General features: G+C 42.1%; 2 protein-coding genes across 7 annotated transcripts in view; both read right to left on the bottom strand.

Moving 5' to 3' along the window:
- The window catches only part of rbfox2 (RNA binding fox-1 homolog 2), a 43,417-nt gene extending 39,332 nt beyond the window's left edge, over positions 1–4,085 (bottom strand). For 2 of the 6 annotated variants that reach the window (XR_013098976.1, XM_023154300.3), the window contains exon 1: positions 2,877–4,055. Coding sequence is in view for 5 of the 6 variants with exons in the window: in XM_023154300.3 (XP_023010068.1) it covers positions 2,877–3,128 (252 nt within the window). In the remaining variant the exon portion in view is untranslated. Of the gene's footprint in view, positions 1–2,876 lie in introns of all 6 variants that reach the window. The other 4 variants (XM_023154302.3, XM_004567908.6, XM_004567907.6 and 1 more) reach the window with 4 other exon arrangements.
- Positions 4,086–6,309: 2,224 nt separating this feature from the next.
- On the bottom strand, positions 6,310–15,733 carry LOC101483920 (uncharacterized). The gene is made up of 18 exons (XM_004567906.3): positions 15,261–15,733; positions 14,753–14,902; positions 14,441–14,559; positions 14,171–14,354; positions 13,898–14,010; positions 12,601–13,807; positions 11,428–11,552; positions 10,051–10,309; positions 9,678–9,805; positions 9,480–9,576; positions 9,238–9,360; positions 8,775–8,947; positions 8,506–8,603; positions 8,187–8,314; positions 7,785–7,965; positions 7,481–7,625; positions 6,710–6,786; positions 6,310–6,353 (listed from the first exon to the last, which is right to left on the bottom strand). The coding sequence occupies exons 1-17, from the start codon at positions 15,655–15,657 to the stop codon at positions 6,712–6,714; spliced, it is 3,702 nt and encodes a 1,233-aa protein (XP_004567963.3). The 5' UTR covers positions 15,658–15,733; the 3' UTR covers positions 6,310–6,353; positions 6,710–6,711.
- Positions 15,734–22,436: the final 6,703 nt, after the last annotated feature.

A 22,436-nucleotide genomic window follows, 5' to 3' on the forward strand; every position in this document is an offset into this window, starting at 1 on the left:
ATGTCAATGACAGGGGATATCTCGAAAACTGCCATCTCAGCTCTTGCTGTGAGAGTACAGAAGCTCCGCCCACTTTTTTTATTTAAGAGGGGCCGCCAATCCAGTCTAAAAGAAATGTGACCTTAAATGCAGAGGAATTAAACCAGCTCGATTCACAGCATGAAGTGATGAGCTAGACCAGGGCTCGGCAACCTGCGGCTCCGGAGCCGCATGCGGCTCTTTAGTCTGTATAGTGCGGCTCCGCGTGGTTTGGGAAAATAAATTTGAAGTATTTAGCTGAAGTGTATTTTATTTATGTTAGATCTTTTTTAATTTGTAGTTCTAAATTGGAAGATTATTGTGATATTGAAATATAAAAATAAAATTATATTCTATTATTTTTTCCATGGCTCAAAATAAGCGCGGAAGCCGGTTAACCCGCCGAAACGCCGTGCATTTATCGAGACTTTCAACCCCAGGTAGGCTAATTATGGATCTTCGGATCCACATTATGACAGCAGCTATTCTCAATCGTGAGCTATGTTAAAAACAAACACCGCTCACGCCTCACAGATGACACCTTACAGCCCTGCGTAAAGATGACGTGACTTCGTACAGCCCCGATTTGCAGATGCTGTGCGCAGAGGTTCGGGAGCAGAAGTCCCTTTGTAAACAAACATATGTTCAGCATATCTTTATTGACCACTTCTCACACACGGTTGCTGTACGCATACAGCCGGCTGTAGCTTTTCAGCTCACAACCCGACACATACCAACAACAGCATAGACGGCACAGAGGTTAAGGCGGCGAGGCGCGATTGCGGGTGCCGCTCAGGTACGTCCTCCTAGACCACGCCCCGTCATACACATTAACCAGGTAAAATACATATTTAGGCAGAATTTTGCAAATATCTATTTTTCTTTTTTCAGCAGCATAGTGCTCCAAAATCCCAAAGGCGATATAAGGGTGGCGGCTCACAACAGTTTTTGTTTGCTGGATCATTTTAGTTCAGCTGGGTGTCTTTCCTTTTGTTATGTTTCTTTAAGAGTTCAAAATGTGTTAATTACATAAACAAAATGTAATTTTCTCTGTAGCACTTCATGGATTTCATAAGCAACACACCTTAGTTGTTCACACAAAGCATAAAGGTAAAAAACAATATATACAGTGTTATCTTGATTTTAGATGTCAAAAAGTATTTGCGGCTCCCAGTGTTTTCTTTTGCGTGGAAACCGGCTCCAAATGGCTCTTTGGGTGTTAAAGGTTGCTGACCCCTGAGCTAGACAAAGGTCCAAAGAAGGATTATTTTAGGACACTTAACGTGGAGTTGGAAATGAATCTAACGGCTGCCCTTTATTTGTTTGACTTCATCAGACCTGCAATGACAGCATTAGAAGAGAAATTCACTTGCTATATAAAAATATAGGGCTGGAAGATGTTTTTAATTACTCGCTAGTGCACTAATAGGAGCATTACACAATGGACTACAGTATATAAGCTTCATCTGGTTTTCACCAATATCTGTGTGACGGCATCCCATAAAATCCAGGGCCTTAAATAAGGATCTCAGGGATCAGTGCGGTTATAATGCCCCCTCCAGTTTGAGATGTGATCCCATTAGCTGGAAACAAAGCCTCTTTGCTGCCAGTGATAGGGCAAATCTGTTCCTGCACCATCTAGGGAAGGAGGGGGTTCTCCTACTCTAATTTCCGGACTGTCCAGCCAGTTCACGTTCAATACGTTTTAGGGGCTGAAGCTATTGATCCGTGCTCTTCTCTCCCACTCTCTCTCACACACACACACTCTTTTCCCTGCACATCTGTTTTTAAGTGCATTACATTTCTAGCCGTGTCTGTCAGCACTCCCTCGACTGACAGCAGGACGACGTTAAAGCCAGCCATTTAGTTTTCCAAACTGGAGCAAACAAGCCACTTCACCTCCATTACTGGAGCTTTCAGCAATGGAGAAATAGCTTTCTGTCTTCCACTGGAGTACTTCACCCTACATAATCCACTTTAATGTTATCCAGAGCATCTTCGGGTCCTCATGTGACGCTCTATTAATAACAATATTTGACCATTTTGGGATCAATGAGGGAAAGGGGGGAAAAAACAACAACAAACTGATTATGCTGACTGCTAGTCCAGTTTAGCAGTGGTGCTCATAAAAGCAGGGGTGTTAGGATCCAGGCAATTGGACTGATGAGGTTTAGGCTCCTTGGTAAAATGATCATTGTTTACTCTAGATAGCCTGCAGTCTGCCCCCCCACCAAAAAAAGGTCAAACAGTCAGATATGGACACTGACTCGTTGTAAAGCAAATGTTGTACACACTTATGCCACATAGGAATGTTTTCTTTCGTGTTTGGTGTAGTAAAATGCTGGATGTGTTTACATTCTTCACCCTCAGCCAGGGCTGTCTGGGTTTTCATAGATGATCTTTGGACAGGTTTTCGAATAACTAACCAGTTAACTATGAACCAGGCCAATACAAACCGGATTACTGCTATTCCCCTTTAAATTAACTGTCTGAGCTTCACCGTAGCATCTATAACAGTCCAGTTAACGCAGTGAGTTACTTTGTTACTAATCCAGCTCCATCTTCAAACAGCATGTAGAGTCATCTACAGCTGTGGTGGCATTTCCTGCACAGCTGGTAATGGGATGAGCAGTCACAGGCCTGTGTGCTGGGCCCTCCGCTACAGCTCTAAACTATCCGCAACTATCACACTGATCACGCATCTGAAACACCGGTAAATCGTGAGATTACATTAACAGCATAGGCCAAATTATTAAGAGAAACCTGGCCTTGCACCACGATTGCGTTTAGCCGTCTTTGCCTTATTGTATTAGGAAAAAGAAAAAAAAGAAAAAAACAAAAAACAATCCTCTCTGTACCTGACCAACCTCGCCCATTCCTCCTGTGCCGTCGATGCGGGGACGCTTGCACTCAGCGCCGGTCGAGTCCACCAGAGCCGCCGCTGTCTGTCCGTCGGGCTCCGGGTCTCCTCGCTTCATGCCGCGAACAGCTGCAGGAGCGCCACCGGGGTTGGGATGCACCCCGGCCATGGGGTCCAGCTCTCTATCCCGGTCTATGAGACCCCGGGATACAGGCAGCATGATGGATGCAACGTCGGTCGACATTAACATTTAAAAATCTTTTGTTCCCTCTCTTCAGCTAAACGGGGCTAAAATAACCTAATCTAGTGCACCTCTGTGCTTAAATCGTCGGAGGGATTAAAACAGTCTTTTAATAATCCAAGTAGCTTTCACTGTATTTTGGGCCTTTGTATGATTCCCCCCCAGTGAGTTGATGTATCTGGAAATGTTTTGGCTGCCTGGCTTAAAAATGTCACTTGAAAAAAAATATATATATATATAAAAGGAAATCTCACACAAGCACCGTTTTCCCTGTTATTTCATAACAGAGTCCCCTGTAATGCGAGCAGCTCTGTCGGGCTAATTTGCAGCTGTGTAGCCCCTGTCTGCTGACCGTGTATGTATTTACTGCGGGGATGCCTAAGAGGCCTACGTTATTTCAGATCATAACAAGCCAATTAAACAAACACCGATCAAAACAATGGCTCCTGAGCTTAGCCTACTGCCTAGTTTCCATTTGCTCCCCCCTCTCTTTCTCTCTCTCTTTTTTAACCCCACTCCAGGAGAGCTGTGTGTTTTTTAAGAGCACAACATCAATACCCTACCGCAACCTCAAGATGAAAAAAACCCTCAACATGTCTTCCCCGTCGCCCTTTTTCCTCCCTGTTAGCCACAGACTTTTACCACAGAGCAGAGGTTCACTGAAAGTCAATCCTCCTCAGGAGCTCTCTCTTCCCATGTTAGTCCGCAAGTCTGCGCTTAAAGAAAAGACGGCTTCTTCCCTCCCCCCAAAAAAAACAAAAACAATAAAGCCAACCAACCAACCGAAGGACGGACAGGCGGACGGACGGACGCCGGGGCTGCAGCGTTTCCTTCTCCCTCTCTTTCTCTCGCTTATTATTTTCTTTCCGCTCTCCGCTTTCCCGGTGTGTTCATGTAGCGTGTGTGTTACAGAAAGGAAACTGTCCTCCCTCCCTCCTTTCCACCCTCCTCCTACTCTCTTGGTGTAGTCATTCCCCTCCTCCTATCTTCCGCTCTTGCCTTTGAACGCAGAGCCAGGCAGCCATGCAGCCTACAAAATACACGCAGTGTGCCGCAGTGCTTCCATACATTTCACCGAGGGGGAGGTGTGTGTGTGAGAGAGAGAAGGGGCGACACGCACTACAATTCAACCCCTCTCCCCAAAAAATAAAACTGTAACTGTAAGCTGCTTTTACTATTCACATTTTTGTTTGTGCGCAGTTCTTCAAAATAAAAGTTTTTGCTCTTTAATGTTGGCCACATTACATGGCTGAATATTGAAAGGGGTGGGCTGCTCGGGAAGATTTCATGCCTAACTCATTACACAACCGATACGCAGGCCAAGGTCTTCACACAAGCCCAGCTGTGAGTCATGCAGCATGGAGTACCTTATGTTCCTCTGGCATTTTTATTGCTTGGATGACACCCAGTGGTCAAAGGGTACCATGGGAAAGGAGCACTTCAAAGGGGAACTGTTGTAGCGATTTAAAATACAAACAAGAGCAGACTTGCAGAGGTTTATTACATGTGTTGGTTCAGCACAATCTCCAGTCGCTTGACCTGAATAGTCCCAGTTTAATTTATTTTGGAAAAAAAACCTTTTGCAGGAGCCATGACTCCTCCCACTCTACCTTGCAAACATTCTCGTTTTCCCTCCCCAACTCTGATAACTGGATATTTCGGGATATACACTTATAATCACAGTTGAGTGACTTCTGCACAATAAAGTCTCCCTTGCACATTACCGCAATGCACAGGTTTAGCATTTTAATCATTAAGAATATGCAACGGTTGTTTTTGATCTCATGCTTTATAGCCTTTATGCCACACAGACAGCTGCAGCCTTACATTTATCATTTTCACATGTGGATTCTCAGAGTTAGTTTCTATGCAAAAATAATAAAATTCAAGCTTAATAGTAAAGTAGACAACTGCCCAAGGACACCAAGAGCCAGGGGTTTACTGTGAGTTGCACCTAAAAGGGCCTTTTAGGTGATTTGTGCCTTATTAAATAAACTCGAAGCTCAGCCCTTATTAGTGGGGCGACATTGGAGCATCTGTGGCTGAGGTGGTAATGATGGATTGATCCACAGCTCCTCTAGTCTGCATGTCAGTGTATATCTGAGCAGGTTACTGAACCAAGCTGGCCCTAATGCATCCATCGGCACATGTGTGAATGCTAGACAAAGTGTTAAGACCAGGGATGTCAAACTCATTTACATTGCAGGCTAATCTTATGTGGGTCAGACCAGTGAAACACCCCTTTCTTTGAGTGTACAGAAACTAAAATATACAATCTCCAAGACAGTTAGTATAAGGAAAATAATTTAAATTAACAGGATGTCTCAGTTTTTCCTACATGATAAAGAAGTGCAGCTGTAGTAGAAGAAGAGTTCTGACAGATTTACATACAATTTTTAGCTTAGAAATGTACCAAAAATCAAGAAATTATCAGGGTGTAGGGAAGGTCTACATACAAAAAAAAAAACAACCTGTAATGCTTTGTCCAAAATAGAAGTCCACCACTACATTCTCCAAAGTTGTCCAGTGGGCCAGATTGGAGGCTTTGCCAGTCCAATTCTTGCCATTGGGTCTCATTTGTGACACCTCTTTCAGGGAGGGAGGGAGGAGGGGGGGGGGGGGGGGGGGTGTGTTGTACTAAGTACTCAAATTGAGTTGAAAACCCACCTCTTTACCCTGGCCTTTGACACCGTGAGATGTTGGTTTTTATTTTAGTTGATTCGATGCCGTTTTATCTTGTTTTTGTTTTAATATAGGGCTGTTTTAATTTTGTGTTTGTGTTTTATTTATTTTGGTTTTTTCTGTTATTCTATTGTTTTAACTTCTTTTCTGTACAGCACTTTGTTCCTGTGCTGGCTATTTTAAAGTGCTTTATAAATAAAATTGGATACTGTGTAATGAGGTCAAGCATGTCATTTCTGTCCATGCTGAGGTTTCTACCTCATTCTTCGTGCATAGCCTCCAGTCATCCTGCTCTAAACATGCACATAAAACCTACAGTATGTTCCACATAAACTTTAACAAAGCAAGGCAGACCCATGTGGGCTCAGTCTACTCCACAATGATAGCATGTCCACACAAAGTTGCCTCCCACTTTTTTTGATGTACTGCCACTTCCTACTGTAAAAGCTAATGGCTGTCAGTTTAAAATAAATAAAAAAATAAAAATAAAAAAATAAACCCACACATGCTACTTGAGAGCTTTTATTGGTAGTTACAAGTGATGGCTGAGGCCTGAAAAAGAAAAGGGGGCAAAGAAATGGTTAAGAAATTAACTTTGAAGTATATAAACAAGACGTAAACAGCTGTTTTACTAGTCAGACAATCATCTTGGCTAATTTCATGCATTTACTGTGGTGTAACTGAAAAAACAGGAAATGGCTCCGTCTGAATTAATAATTCAAAACTGTCCTCATTACTAAAACATTGTCCTGCTGTCATATGGAACTGTAGCTACTACTGGCTCTCTGGCTGTTCTCGGAGAGTAGGCGGCTTGTGAAGGAGTTCATTCATGGCAGTTTTGTTGCGATCCACCCGAGTTCACAAGAGTGTGCTGGGTGATTTGAGGACAGAGCGCTAATTATCCTCACCGTCACTGGCCAAAGCATCCTTCAACACAAGGACCATCACGTGGCGAGCAGATTTCAGTCGAACACATGAAGTAGATCTGAGAGGGAAGAAAAGTAGAGCAGGATTTAATGTTGTGTCCAGTCTCCAGAGTGTGCAGCGTAATATTACAAACAGCTGCTGGCAATTGAGATGGGGCCAGAATTTGCAGCTTACAAAATGGCTCCTCCACATCTCATTAGGAATGCTGCCTAAGAGATTTAGAGATATAGCCACAAATCGTCTTCAGACAACACGTTTCCACTAGATGAAAAGATAACTCATCTGAACTGGCACTAATAGAGAGTCTAACAAGCACACATTTGTTCACATTTTAACCAAATTAAGACAGGAAGCCTGGATACTGTACTGTGCAAGAGTCCCGAGTCACCTCTCATGTCTTTACAGTTTCCTTGCAAGGAGTCACACTTGTAATTTTTAACATGTGTTAAAACAGTTTATACCCAATAAGTGTATCCAGAACAAATGTTGTACATGTATACATGTCAACTGTTATGTCACAGGACATTATGAAATCATGTTTATCATTTCAAGTTTGATTTTAACATGCAGGTCTGTGTCTCTGTAAGCTTTGAGCTAACAGAAAGGTGTATTTTTGCAAAGCCATGGCATCAAAAAAAAAAAGTCATATCCCAATTTAACAAACAATCCTATGTCTACAGAAGTATTTACATGCCTATAGAGTAGCCCAAAACCATTATATGCAGAACTCAAGTGGCTGTGTTCCTGCTTACCTCTTCATCCAGATCCTTAAACTCACCATCAGGAAGGAACTGGAATGTTGTGATGGTGAAGCGGCGGGTCTGAGCATCAGGAGAAAGTGGCTGAGGATGCGATGGAACAGCCTGTGGCGGTGCTGGGTCCAAAGGGTTGGGACATCTGTGGAATAGATGAGAGCCAATGTGATAACACGTTTTACTTTCCATGTAAAAATCAAATATTTGTGAGAAGAAAGTTTTGATACTCCTACGGACCTCTCCTCCTCCTACGAGCTCAGTTTTTTCCCTTCCTATGTTCTTTTCACATTTTTAAACCTACCCATTGTACAGCAGCACCCACACAGCTTTTCCAGAGCGGGGGTAGGCCACGCAGAAGTGTACCAGCAGAACTAAAGTGGGATCTGGAGAGTTGAGGAGCCGCACTTCCAGATTGAGAGGCTTCCCCAGCATCATCTTCAAGGGCTGGTGATACTGTGGGTAGTACCTTTTGTACTGGTCATCTGCCGTGTAGGTATATAGGAATAGCATTTCACTCTTTCATAAGCAAGCACAAGATCTCAAAGCTGAACTGGATGCAGTTTAAGATATTCATACACTGCCTAAATATTTAATTTCCCCCACAATTGTTTGTTATTCAATTATTTTTCCAATTCATCCCAACCAGTGTTGAATGGTTATTTGATATTAAAAAGCATTTTGTCTTGAAATTAGTACAATTTACCTTCAGCAATCCTTAGCTGAACTCCAAATGCCCCATAGGACTGAATTTCAGGACCGAGGGTGGGAGTTTTAACTATGTAGCTCACAGTCAGAACTGTTCCTGGCATGTACCTGCACTCCACCAGCAGCCTGAGAATTAAGACAGAAGATGTGATAAATAATATCTAGACAGTTTAATCATTTGTCATTTCTTCATCTTTGTTGCATGTTATTCATCCACCAAACTGTCCATCATGGAGTTATTCACTCCATCCTTCAGTGACATGACCGAAGCTTTCTGTGAACACTGTGGGCATATTAAAGGTAAATATGGGTCTGACCTGACAGGAGAATCTCTTGTGATAGTGCCATAGTTGAGGCTGATTGCCTGAACCATGTTGATGACTTCTACCATATAGACAACAGTTTCCCCCAACATCTGTTAGGACGGGGAAAAGACATTTCTTAATGCAAACCAAAGGAATCATGGAATACAACTGGACTTTTCATTATTTTCCCCAATTAGCTATAGACTCATTAAATCAGCACTCTAGTAACTATAGGAAACACTAAATATTAGAAGTAAATTTGTGCACTGGTCAAATCTCACCACTCTGCGTGTCCCACAGCCATCCATCGGGATCTTAAACAAGGCGTAGTCAGAAGTCACTTTCTGAGGTCTGCAGGTGAAGTTGCCGGCAGCGACAAGCAGGGCAGGGGAAAGAGGGGGCTCCGTGATGGAGGCAGGCACAGAGAAGACAAAGTGGCGGTCAATAGTGCACTCTGGAGGGGGATGCAGAAAGACAAACACAGATACACATGCACAGTTATGTAAAGGTCAGATGAACCAAAGGTCAGAAATCTCAGGAGGCAATTGATAATGAGACCCAAGGTATCTTATACCCTTTTCACATTTTGTGTCACTGCCAGCTTGAATCATGCTGCGCTGGCCCTGAATATCCCTCTTCACACATCCAGCAGCTGTAGCGCTTACATTTCTGCACCCAAAACATCTCAAATGTACTCAGCTAAGTGGTGTGAAAAAGCCAGTGGGGACGCAGACTGCAGCTCACCATCCATGGGGTAGTAGCAGGCAGGGGGGTGCTTGTTGAAGCAGCAGCCCATGGAGAGGCACTGTGTCTGGGATAGAGAGCTGGATCCACAGGGGAGACGCTGTTCGTGAGGAAGGTTGCACTCTGAGGGACAGCACGACAAATGTCAGCCACACAGTTAAAATAACTCTGAATGGCCAGGAGAAAACAACCTTTGGCAAATTGAACAGCCTTTCAGAGGAGTAAATATTAAGTCTATCTACCTTGCCTGGGCCCCGAGATGGTAACCGGACAGGAAAACTGAGACTCCTTTTTGCCATTTAGTGTCATGTAGATGACAGTGATGATGTATAGTGTACCCTTTTAGAGAAAAATGTTTATACCAGAGTTAATAGGCACATAAAATAGTCAATTATACAAAAAGGTCATATGCTCAGTGTGAAATCCAAGTCAATACTTGCCTGCACACTCATGTGGCAGCGTGAGTGCAACTGTAGATTCAAATGGATTTTGCCATCTTTGCCTTTGCTTGCAGAGTACCCACATTGCTTTGGGGCATCCTTGAGGTTCATCTGGTTCCCCTTGATGTCTGAAAAATACATTTGGAAACGCACAACAAGTTATTTTTGTGTGCACTTTAAAGCGGCACAATTATAGATCTCAGCAGGCGTAAGGGGCTCCGTTTAAGCACTCCTCAGTCAAAATAAAGACCAAGTCTGCCACTCCCACTCACAGTAAACCAAAGCCCCTGAACTATGTAGTAGTCAACTCATGCAGAGATGATGGCAAACATATGCACCTGGAACGCATACACCACCACACAGACGCACACACCTTTAACAACTATTTCTGAAATGGGACCAAAGGGGAGCTCCACAGTCATCTCATGAGAAGAGCAGAAGATTTTAGGCTTTGGAACAGCAGACGGGCCGATCACATCCTTGGTGGTGCTTGGTGGGGTTGGTGTGGGTAGTGGGGCATCTGTAGCAAGATTGTCAGAGGGGCTTTGAAATGGGCACTCCAGGTCCACAGTCCTGTACTGCGCCATGGAGAAGTCCCAAAACCGTAGAGGTAAGGAAATGGTCGTGGGAGTCTACAGCAAGAGAAATCAAAATCAATAAGAGCAACCACGCATGGTTTCAAGCGCCTGTATTCAAAAATAAAGTCTGCCAGTGGAGGTCACAAAACAGTTCAGCAGTTGGGTTGCAGAGAACATATTTAATTTAAAAAAAAAAAAAAAAAAAAAAAGAAACTCCACCCAACACAGATGCATGCAGAACCAGTGCTGCATAGTCCATATGGGATTAATCATAAATATGCGCTGCTGACTAGGAAGAACTGCCCGGCTGTGTTCTATATGCAAGCAGGACTTGCTGTAGTGACAACACAAATGGTGCAAACTGCCATCATCAGCAATTCAAAATAGCTTTATCTTGCCATGTTGCTGTAGAGGACTGCAGTTCATCTGTGCATTTGTTCCCCCCATCCATTTATTCATAGAGTAATGAAAATTTAACAGACAAAAGAAAAATGGAAAGCAACCAGGCAACAGACTCAGAAATTAACAGTTTAACCAACACTTGAATAATTTTCCTGTCAGTCTGTCATTGTGATACCACTCAGTATCACAGTACTCAAGGATTCCCTTTGAGCTGCCTTGTTTTTAATGCATGTGCCATTTTATCCTGCATATCCAAAACAATCGTCCACAAGAACTAAACCACTGACAGGTGAAGGAAACATCGATCGTTGATCATGTCATTACAATGCTGTGTTCTCTTTAACCTGCTGGAACCTGGCATCCTTTTGGCTCATTAGTATGACAACACCCACCTAAACACCATTACAATCTGAGCAGATAGAGGTCAGGTGTCAATGCCATAACAAGTCAGAACTGCTTTGATGGATAAATTGAACCTACACAAAATTTCAGGAGGTGGTTCTAAAGTTGTGTCTGACCGATGTTGACGTCTCATTCCAATTCAATGACTACACGCCTGAAGTTGGACATTGCATCATCAGCAACATTACGCGATTAAAAGACATACAACGGCTGCCTTATTTTCCAAGTTAGACATTTTCAATAATGCACACAGTTGGCATTTTGGGAATCAGTGTGCTATGCTCCCATTACAAAACACACAAAGCAACAATGCAAAAAAACCCCCCACAACAAACACAAAAATGACAGACTAAACGCACTGATCCCACCTGTAAGTAGCTGTGGCAGGCAGGCAGAGGAGAGTGGAGAATTACCCCAAAGCCCTCAGTCATCTGTAGCATGTACCCACAGAATGGAGCCACACTGGAGACGAAAGTCCAGATGTTTGTTTGGTCTGGAGTAGGAACCAATATTAGTTAGATAACTGCAGATTACATACATTTTTCATCTTGAAAGTAAAACCTGATTCAAACATACTGACAGTGTTTCTAAGCTCATCTGGGAAAAGCTACGTTATTTCAGACGTAAATGCACGCTTATTTTAAAACCATGGTTTTCTCCAATGTCTCTGGTGACAAAAATAAACAAACCAGCTTGTTCTTTCTGAAAGTCAGATTCTAAATTCTTACCTTACTATAACTGATTAATTATGAATGCAACAATAAAAACATACGGAAGCTAAACAAACAATGTTTCACCGTGTTTGAAAGGTTTAAATGTTAAAACATTTAAACAGGTCAGAGCCTGGTTAGAAATTAATTTCCACAGGAAATTATACTTGAGTCAGTGCGCCCCTGCCTCCACAAAAAGTGATGAAGACAAATTGTGTCGAACCTTCCACTAGAAAAAACTAAATCTTTGAGGGAAAAAATTAATAAATTCTTTAAAGCCATTGTAGGTTTCATCTTTGGTACATAAGTTTTACTAAGTTTGAGACTTCTACATGGTAAATGACCTGTATTTGTATAGCGCTTTACACTACATTTAGTCTCACACACACACACACACACACACACACACACGATGGCAAGCTACATTGTAGCCACAGCTGCCCTGGGGCGCACTGACAGAGGCGAGGCTGCCGGACACTGGCGCCACCGGGCCCTCTGACCACCACCATGGGATACATCACTGGGTTTTTTTTCCCCTTAAGTAATTGCACAATTTGTATGTCTAATGCAGCAAACATGACACCTAGTTAAATACTTATTAGTTATGAGTTAGAGTTATGGTTTAAAAAATAAAATAAACATACATGTCAAATATTAAGTATATTTTGCTGTGATTTCTTCAGCAGCACCTCAAATCACAAATATACCTGACTAAGGATTTCTTCTTTAACCGAGGCAGCTGGCAGTAAAATAATATAAAGTGTCACAGCTAGTCTGTTTATCTAACTACTTGCCAACACAAAGAGCTCTTATGTTTGGACAAACACCAACCTTTGACCTGTATAGAGTCTGGATGAGTAAAAGGCAAGAAAGCAACCATCCTCCCAGTCATACACTGGAGATTAGGAGTCCATGGAGAGGGCCCAGCTGGGGTTGTAGAGCTTGTGGTGGGGGGAGTAGTAGTGGTGGTGGAAGGCTTTGGTGTCGTCACAGGTGGTTGAATCTCTGGATACCGAGGCAGAGGGGGGTGGGGTGGAATGTAGTGTGGTGGGTAGAGAGTATGATAAACATGGTAAGGATAAGAGCTACATATTGTGTGACTGTAAGGCAGACAGATCTCTTGTGGAACTGGTTTCTGAGGTTCCTCATTGGCAGGTGTTGGAGATTCAGCTGGTTGTAGGTAAAACAGATTTGAGAGAAAGTTGTAACCCCTGGTTTTAATAGGGTCAAGTGGAGCAGCAGAAGGTTTTTGGTAGGACACTGGCCAATAACCATAATAGGAGCTGTAAGAAGAAGCTGGAGGACCTATAGGCTGTTTAGACTGAGATGGAGGAGGATATTGTGGACCAGGAGGCAGAGGAACAGGTGGCTGGTTTACTGGTTCAGGATAGTAAGGCATCTGAAGATAGTACTGAGGGTAAAGAGGATGTGATGGAGGTTTGGCTGGTTTTGTAAGTGGAGGAACAGTAGTAGTGGTGGTTTGAGGTGGTGTGGTTGTAGCTGGTGTCACTGTTGGGTAGTAGAATGACATATGGGAGTAATCAAATAGATACTGAGGAGGTAAATTAGGCACTTGATGTGGAGACTGTCCATTTTCAAGTGGACGAGGATTGGGATCAGGCCTGGCCAGCACCATGACTGGAGAACGGTAGTGAGAAGGTGGATATTTCAAGGAGCCAAAAGAATAAGGTGACTTCCCAGGAAAATTGGGCTGGTAACCGGGAGGACTGTCACCGGTGGGCTGAGGTGGCTCTTTGGCTTGTGGCCCAGGAGGGTAGAGCTGGAGGAACTGGGGCAGCTGGGGGAACTGGAGACCAGGATAGCTGTAGTCAGGATAGCCCGGAAATTTTCCGTGTTCTGGGGTTGGAGGTGGAGGAGGGGAAGGTCCAACGGGATCTGGGATGTTGGGATACTGAGGGTTGTCGGGAGACAAAGGTGGAGACCAAGGTGTAGAGGGTGCATAGGGGAACCAAGAAGTGACTGGGCAGGAGAGAATGTATTCATTATCACCAAATACAAGCTCAAGCTGGAGACCATCCTGTGGGGGGGGGAAAAAAATTAAAAGAAGTGTTGCAGATATTATTGCAAGCAAACAGTCTGGTAATCCAGTTAAAATAGGAAAACTTACTCTACTGGTGAAACAAGGAGCACTGGAGTAGATGAACAAAGTATGCTCCTCAGACTGGGAGTCTATATAGTACGCACACTGTTCAGATACAAATGGATGCAAAGCTCCATTCACTGCAAGACATTGAACATACTTTTGTTTTTGTTTTTTTACTCAATTGACAATGAAAACCACCAGTGTTTAAAAATTGCATAAATTTCCACTATTCTTCAAGACCAGAAGCATTAAGCTATCTCCTAACTTTACATAAAATACACACACAAAACAAAAAACCTTTCACTCCCAATGCAGGTATATCCTTCTCCTGTGCATGTATCTGCACTGCCATGCCAAAGGAGGAGCAGAAGACTGAGGGTGGCGAAAGAGGGAACAAGGGTGTAGGAGTGGATATCCGAATTGGGCAGGAGAGCTTCAGCGGGGTGCCCCACCACAGCAGGGGCAGCATGTAACTGTTATTCTGACAGAAAGCAGCACGACAAAGTCAGGGGCAGTTAACACAGACCACGAGAGACGATGATGGGCGTCAAACGCTGCTGCTGGTACCTCCTGGGTGATGTAACAGGCGTCGTATGGCACCATCATCTCAAGGTCACTCCACGATGTCCTCAGAGTGTAACCACAGTATGGAGGCAACTGAAACACCGAGATCGGAGAGGTTCCCACTGTAGAAACAAAAAGTGTAAAGAACTGGGGGGGTTGTTTTTTTAATTTCTTATATATTGAAATCACATGTGGTGAGCCCTCCCTCTGAATATAATGGTATAATGGCACAAAAAATAAAATAAATAAAAAGAAGTACCCCAAAACAAAAAAAACAAAACACACAAGACATGTCTTCCAACACCACAAACTTACCTCTGTCCACTGACAGGTGTGTAAATCCTTGACCGGAGGCAGTGAAGACCATGACATCATCATCACACTCCACCAGAGGACTCATAGCCTGCCACTCAGAAAAATGTGTACTGGACTCAGAGGATAGGCCCAAAACCTCCCCCTGAAAACCTAGAAGATTAAAAAGCCAAATACACATCAAAGATGTAGTTCTTGTCTTTAAATTACCCACCCAGTTTGGCATAGCAGTCATTAGATGTGCTGGGTATTGTTTGTTAATGATAGAAATGTGTAGCAGAAGCAGAAGTGACTGTTTTATCCTTCATGCTGGCTGCGCCCTACATTTCCCAGAATGCAAGTCGCTCAGTTTAGTTTTCAGGTGTGCTGCAGCTATATGGGTATCCTTACTATACCCGACCCAAACTGACTCAAAGGAATTCCTACTGAAGCAACTAAAGGCTTAATAAACGCCAGCCTTTACTCACCACATAAACCACCTGTGAATAACATATGAGAGTTTGAGGTTAACCTGTAAAATCTGCTTGATGTCCATATACAGACTCTGGAGTCGAGGACTTTGGTTTCACGCTAACATTCCCAATATTCCAAGACAAACTCTCGGGCACAAATTTGACGTCTGACTTCTTAAGGTCTTGTGCACTAAGATGTGGGTGTGGCTCTCCAGATCCAGGCTGAAGTTGAAGCTTGTGAAGTCTCTGTTCGTTAGATTCGCGCAGATCACCATATCCTGTCCCGGTGTGCTGTCCAGCTGGAGTTTTGTCCTGTTTAATCCTCTCCCCTTCTGTAGCTGTAAAACCATCCTCCCACTGTCCTAAACTTACTGAACAACACAGCTGAAACACGTAAAAATAAACAGTTGCCACAAATAAAAATGTACTTTTTCCTCTTTTCTGTTTGCAAGACATCGCCGGAATGGACGCTTCTTGCCCGCGTGCGCGCAGAGGGCCTCACCTGAACGCGAAGGTGATCAATTAAGTTATCAAGCACGAGCCAATTAAAAAGCCTGCACAGAGAGAGAGCGAGAGAGGCTGTCGAGCGAAAGGCTTGATGGGAAATTTGATAACGTTAGCACCAGAATGAATATGTTTGCAAGTCTTTGGGTGAGTCTGGCTGTTATTGTTTTAAGGTTATATTATATGGTCCATCAGTTTTAGTATGTTAGGTAATTTTTAACGTCATTTCTAACAATTCCTGAAACTCAAAGACATCAGAACATTTTGGAAGCTCAGTATTTTGTAATTTTTTTATGAAATTAAATACAAACTTAAAATATTACCTAATTATCAAAGTAGTTGATTTTTACTTTAAAATTCGAATTGATGAAATATTATTGTGAAATGTTTTGTTTCTTGCGGACTTGTAACTATGGGGTTTTTTTTTTTTTTTTTTTTTAAATAATACTGTTTTCTGAGTTGCAGTGTTCATGGTCTTACAGAGATGGAAGCTTGCTTCAGTCACTGAGTCAAATTTCAAGTTATTTTCTCAGCACTCCAGGAATTTTAAGGTACCCAACTTAAAATTTGTCAACAAGGAGGAGGCAGACAGGGCGACTGGAAGTCCCTCAGCATTTTTATTCCTTATTCCATATTTACATGATTCGGCGAAGAGAGTCGCGAGGTGTTAGGACACGAGGAGGAGATTCATGGGAGCGTGATAATGGTGGAATATTTCTTGGCTGTTGTGCCGCTGCTTGAGGACAGGGCTAAATCCTAAAGTTAAATGGCTTTGTTAATAGATTGGACGCCCTGTGCCGCGACAGTACTGCAGGGAGCTGAGGAGACTGGTCTAAGAAGAGCAAAGTGATTTGATGTGGGAAGATGGGTGTTGCAACCATTTCATCACATCAGTGTTTTAGTTGGAGGGGAAGAGGCGGAGGCTTTTATTGGTCTGCTAAGATAGCAAATAGAAGACTTTATGAGCTGTGCGCCAACACTGGAGGACATTAAACGGGGCTTTAGAAAAACGTGACCTTCTCCATAAAACTGAGATATTTTTAAGGCCAAAAAATAAACAGATTAACCAAGAAAACAGCAGACAAATGATTGTAATAACCTTTATTCACAGACATAATTGAAAAGACTAACAGTTCAAAGTTTTCCCCAAAATACACCCCAGTAAAAGATAAAGATGAGCTCGCATCGATTCCTTGGGATTTTAAACTAGAAGCAGCTACTTCTGCATAATACCCTTTCACTGGACACCCACTGCACAATGGATGTTAGACTGCACACTCTGCAGAGGCCCACATGTTGTGACAGGAATAGAAAACTCCACTGAGTCAGAAGTGGCATAAAATGGGAACCAGCGCTGCTCCGCACCCACTCAACATTTACTGTGAGGATATGACGAACCGTCAGGGGTCAGATGTAATGGTTTTGACATCTATTCAGACTTACTGCCAGGAGAAAATGCTTCTCCGAGTTCATTCCCACACCCTCTGACAATAATATAGCTCTCAAATGATTTTCATCTCAGCAGCACTACAATAAAAACAGAGGCCTACACTATTAGCTCTATTATCACCCAGACGCCATTGCAAAATAACACAGAGCCTGTGAGAAATGTATTCACTTCAAAGGAGACATTTGGGTTGAATGGCATTTCAACTGTGTGTCTGTCATGTATTTACGGCTGCAGCTGATCATTATTATTATAATTCTGGTGATTATTTTGTCAATGAAATTGTCAGCTAAATGTCAAAAAGTAAAAATGCCGTCCTGATCTATCACCGTCAGTTCAGAATCCAAAAATATTTCATTTCTTCACCAAAACTGTAATCACTGATTGCTTGATCTGGCAAAATTCATGCATCCCTCTATATAGCCATTTTCTTCCTCTTATCCAGTTCAAGGTCACAAAGGGGCAGAGCCTATCCCAGTTATTATATTATATATGGTTAACTGCAATCAAGTGATCACACAACAGTGCTTAAAGCATCTGCACATTCACATAAACATAAAGAGCATCCTCTCTGACCAAATAAGGAGGATGCTGGATTGTGTTTGTCCACTTCACTCTGGAGCTGCTGTCTAGCACTGCGGGACGGATCTGACAGTTATACGCTCTGGCCTGATCAGCAGCCACAATCATGAACAAATATGATGAATTTAAATAAGTAATACAGCAGCTGCAGCCAAACACAGGAAGTAAAGCTGGCAAATAAACTGCTGGCTAAGTGAATGTATTGCAAGGCTGATCAATATCTCTGCCCGATCATTACAAATGTATTTGAACAGAAGATGCCTACAGGTCTCTCCTCTTTGTTCTGAGCTCCTCACACTAAACAGGAATGGGCCTAGGGATGCTTATAGGCTTGGCTTTGTATTGTTTTATTATGTTTTTTGGATTTTCACCTAATCAGACATATGTACATCTATAAAAACTCACTGACCACTTTATTAAGGATACCTTAAAAAAGGTGGTTACTGGTTGACACAAATACCCGATCAATCAATCACATAGCAGGAACTCAATGCATGTAGGCATGCAGTTCAGTTCTGTGGATGATAATCCCATCAGAGGTCAGAGGAGACTGGCCGTACTGCAGTAACTCAAATAACCACTCATTGTATCCAAGTTCCCCCTCTATGAAAAGGTTTCATCAGATTTGGCACACATGTTCACTCTGGCTCAAGGCTGAAGTAATTAAGTGGAGCTCCGTGCTAAACTGCACAAAAATACATCCCCCCTCCTGCTCTACTGTACATTCTCAACTTTCAACACTGAACTGTGTAAACTGTCCGGGTTAGGCTGCTCATACGGACTGAATCTATACTGTCAACAAATGAGGGAATAAGTGAAAGAGCAAAGGAAGCAATTACTGTATCTGTCTTCATCCCGCCTCCTGCAGGATAAAGCCACCGTTGTAGCACTAACACCAGAAGTTCCTCAGTCTCGACCTGAGTCTGGTCTTTAGTGAGCTACCAGAGCCCGAGGGGAGATAAGGGGCCTGCCAGGCAAACAAACTTCACATCCAGATAGAAACGTTCATTTATAAAGCTATTTATGTGAAAATGGGAAAATCCATAACCGCTTAAGCTTGCTTTAACCCAAGACAGATGATGAAAAGCTTTTCTAGATGTGCACTGTCTGACAAGTAATCCCTTAATTACGCGGTTCTATTTGACCAGAGCCGACAAGCAGAGCTATCTGACAATGTCAGTTTAGAATATGACAGTTTCTGAGGTTCAAGTATGACAGTTTGTCTATAACTGAAGCCTCATGTATGTTAACATAAGGCGTTATTAATATTCATCACTGACATTTATTCTCTGCGTTACTCCTACCCTTTTGTTTTCTTATTTAACAAAGGCTTGCGTTTCGGAGGAAAACTAAATCTATCGGCGATCTATCACGAGTTCATAAAGGTCAGAAAAGGTTTATGTGTATATTATATAAATTGCATTTCTGATGGAAGCTCAGGCCACTGCGTGCCTCATTAAACTACCTGAAAATACCCAGGATTTGAATGTCAGTACCTCAGTATTTTTGGTATTTTACTGCGTGTCTGTGTCTCTGGGGTAATGACTGCCTATCTCAGTCCCGGCTGCTTCAGAAAGCAGCTGCTTTCTTACCAGCATTAGCAAAGAGCAAAACATAACCCCAGTCTGGGCTTCTCTGCACTGGCTTCCTGTACGGTTTAGAATTGATTTATTGATTTCTGCATTTTACTGGCCAGTTTTAAAGCACAACCCTGTAATGTCATTTGGGATTGCAAACCCCCTGGCAGCCTTAGATCATCACGCTGAAGCTTAAATCTAAAGCCGTCTGTGCGTTTGTCATCGGGGCTGTTCAGCTTTGGAACAACTTTGCTGAAGAGATGAGACTTGCAGAACAGAGTAATTTTCTTTAAATGGCTTAATAAAACACTCTGACATAGACACAAAAATGTCCTTTTATGTGCAGTTGTCTTTTATTGTCCTTTTATCATTTTCAATTATCTTTTTATTGTTTGTTACTGTTATTTCTTTTATTGAGTTTATTCTTTTTGTTGGTATTTATTATTTTATATTGACATTTTGGCATTTCTGCATATTTTCTCTCACTCTGTTTTAACCCTACCTTTGCTTTAACCTCATCACTGTTTGCTGGCATCACACTCTGGGTCTCTGTTTTTTACCCCCTGAGTAAAACACTTTGTGTTTTTGAAAAGAAACAAAATGAGAAAGACGGGAAAACTGAGGGAGCTGGACAAACTAAGAATAACAAGAAGAATAACTAAAAATCCAAAACTCAAACAAACTAACTAATGAGTCGAACCAGACAAACTGGCTTTTCACATTTACATTTTAAAAAAGCACTATCGGTATTTACAACTAGAACACAGCAACAAAATTGTGTGCAAGAGGTGGAAATTGCCGAATATTTGTAACTGTCCCTGCTGCATATGTATTTCTGGGAATTCCTTTCTCAAGGCACAAAATATAGGGAAGAAAATGTTTGAATTAAATACACAAACTGATTTACTAATAGATCGTGACATGCAATTTGCTGCTAGTTGCGCCGATATTCAACACAAAAAAGGGCACGTCTTATTTTTTTGCACTTTATATTGAAATGACCTGATGCCTCCTATCCTTAGAAAACAGCACAACTTTTGTAAATCACCTGTAAAATTAACCACACTTTTGAGTATGATCACTATTTGGAGATTGCACTCATATGGTATTTTGTATTTTGTGGCCCATAGTATCACAGTGTTACTAAACTAAAAACACTTTCTAAAAACTAAGAATTCATGAGTTAAAACACCAGAAATTAACTAGGAATTCACTTAAGACCCCCTCCTCCCCCATGAAAGGTTGAGTTTGCAGAAATGTCTAGAGGAATTTAATTCAATTCAATTTTATTTATATAGCACCAAATTATAACAACAGTTGTCTCAAGGCTCTTTATACTGTAAGGTAAACACCCTGCAATAATACAGAGAAAATCCCAACAAGCATATGAACCCCTTTGAGCAAGTGTTTTGGCGACAGTTGGAAGGAAAAACTCCCTTTTAACAGGAAGAAACATCCAGCAGAACCAGGCTCAGAGAGGTGCGGCAGGACAGGACAAAGATACATTGTGGAAGAGATTCAGAGATAAATAATAACTAATAATAAAGATTTGGATCTCAATACTGTGGATGATCAGCATCTACACTAATTAATTGCAGAGAGGTATAAACACATAGTGAGTGTAAAAAGGTGAGTGAAGAAGAAACAGTGCATCATGGGAAGGCCCCAGCAGCTTAAGCGTATTGCAGTAAAACTAAGATACATTTCATTCTGATGTAGCCATAACTATATGCTTAATTTATGTTTAAGCCTAATCTTAAAAGCAGAGAGGTTACCATTAAAACCCTCAAGAGGGTCAGTCCATCACCAATCAGACAACATTTAGAGCATTTTCTGCTTGACCATCTGTGATTTGCATAAAGATTTTATGTCCAGAATTACAACGATTTCTGTCACATTTTAGCTTCATCAGCAAAAGGCCTGTGTTGATTTGAGGTGGAATGACTGAAGAACTACACCTCAGACTCTACAGGCCTCAGTTAGTATATAATGACAGTTAATCAGAAAAAGACTCAGACAGTATGGATTTATTTGAGAGGGCTGCAACACGTCTTCTGTCTTAGAAGAACACGTTTGCAAAGATGAGACCAAAGTGGACATGTTCGGCCACAGTGCACAGTGCCATGTCTAGTGAAAGTCAAACAGGATATCAGCACAAACTCTTCGTACCATCTGTCAAGCACGGTGGTGGAGGGCTGAGGATTTGGGTTTATTTTTCAGCCACCGGACCTGGGTACCTTACAATCTCTGACTCAACCATGTGCTCCTCTGTAAAGCAAAGGATTTTAAAGACAAGCATAGCTTGTGGGACATGCAAAAATACAATGATCTCAAGCACAGCAGCAAAACTACAGCAGGTTGGAAGAAAAAGATCAAGGTGTTGCAATGGTTTAAAGTCCAGACCACAACCTGACTGAACAGTTGTGATGGGACCTTAAGAGAGCTGCACATAAACTAATGTTAGCAAACCTCAGTAAGCTGAAGCAAAGCTGTAAAAAAACGCTGGGATAAAATTCCTCCACAATGATGTAAGAGACTGAGAAACTGTGTGTGAGTGGCCTGATAGTGCTGCTAAAGGTTGCTTTACAAGAGACATGGTGTAATATTTCATATGTTCATCTGAGGTTGTATTTACCTAATTTTAAGACTCGGTGAAGATAATTTTTTCCAATTGTGTCCTGATATGTAGAGCTAACAGGGAGAGTACTTTCTTTTTATGATGACTGAAACAATAAATAATGAAAACAAAAGTTTAAGCATGCTCTGGCACAGCAGCAACTATTTCACTGTGAACACATGTCACATGACTTGCAATTACTGACTTTTATATAAATATCTTGTGCTACGGATGAGTGAAGCACTAACTTCTCTTAAAATGTGGCCTCGAAACACAATGAAGTGAGCTGGGCGCTGATTATTTTTCAGCCATCTCTTATTTCGGCTGGAGTTTGTCTACATTTGAACATCCATCTTTTCTTCTTTGTTTCTGACGAACATTTGAGGAAAATCTTTTTTTCTTTTTTTTTCTTTCAAAACACAGTGTGAAGTGTGCAAATCCTTGTACCGGCTGGTTGCTTATGGGGTAAACAGAGTTTTTCCAAAGCCGTGACACAGCCCGGCCCACT

The sequence above is a fragment of the Maylandia zebra genome, linkage group LG6, assembly GCF_041146795.1.
Source record: "Maylandia zebra isolate NMK-2024a linkage group LG6, Mzebra_GT3a, whole genome shotgun sequence".
NCBI lineage: Eukaryota > Metazoa > Chordata > Actinopteri > Cichliformes > Cichlidae > Maylandia > Maylandia zebra.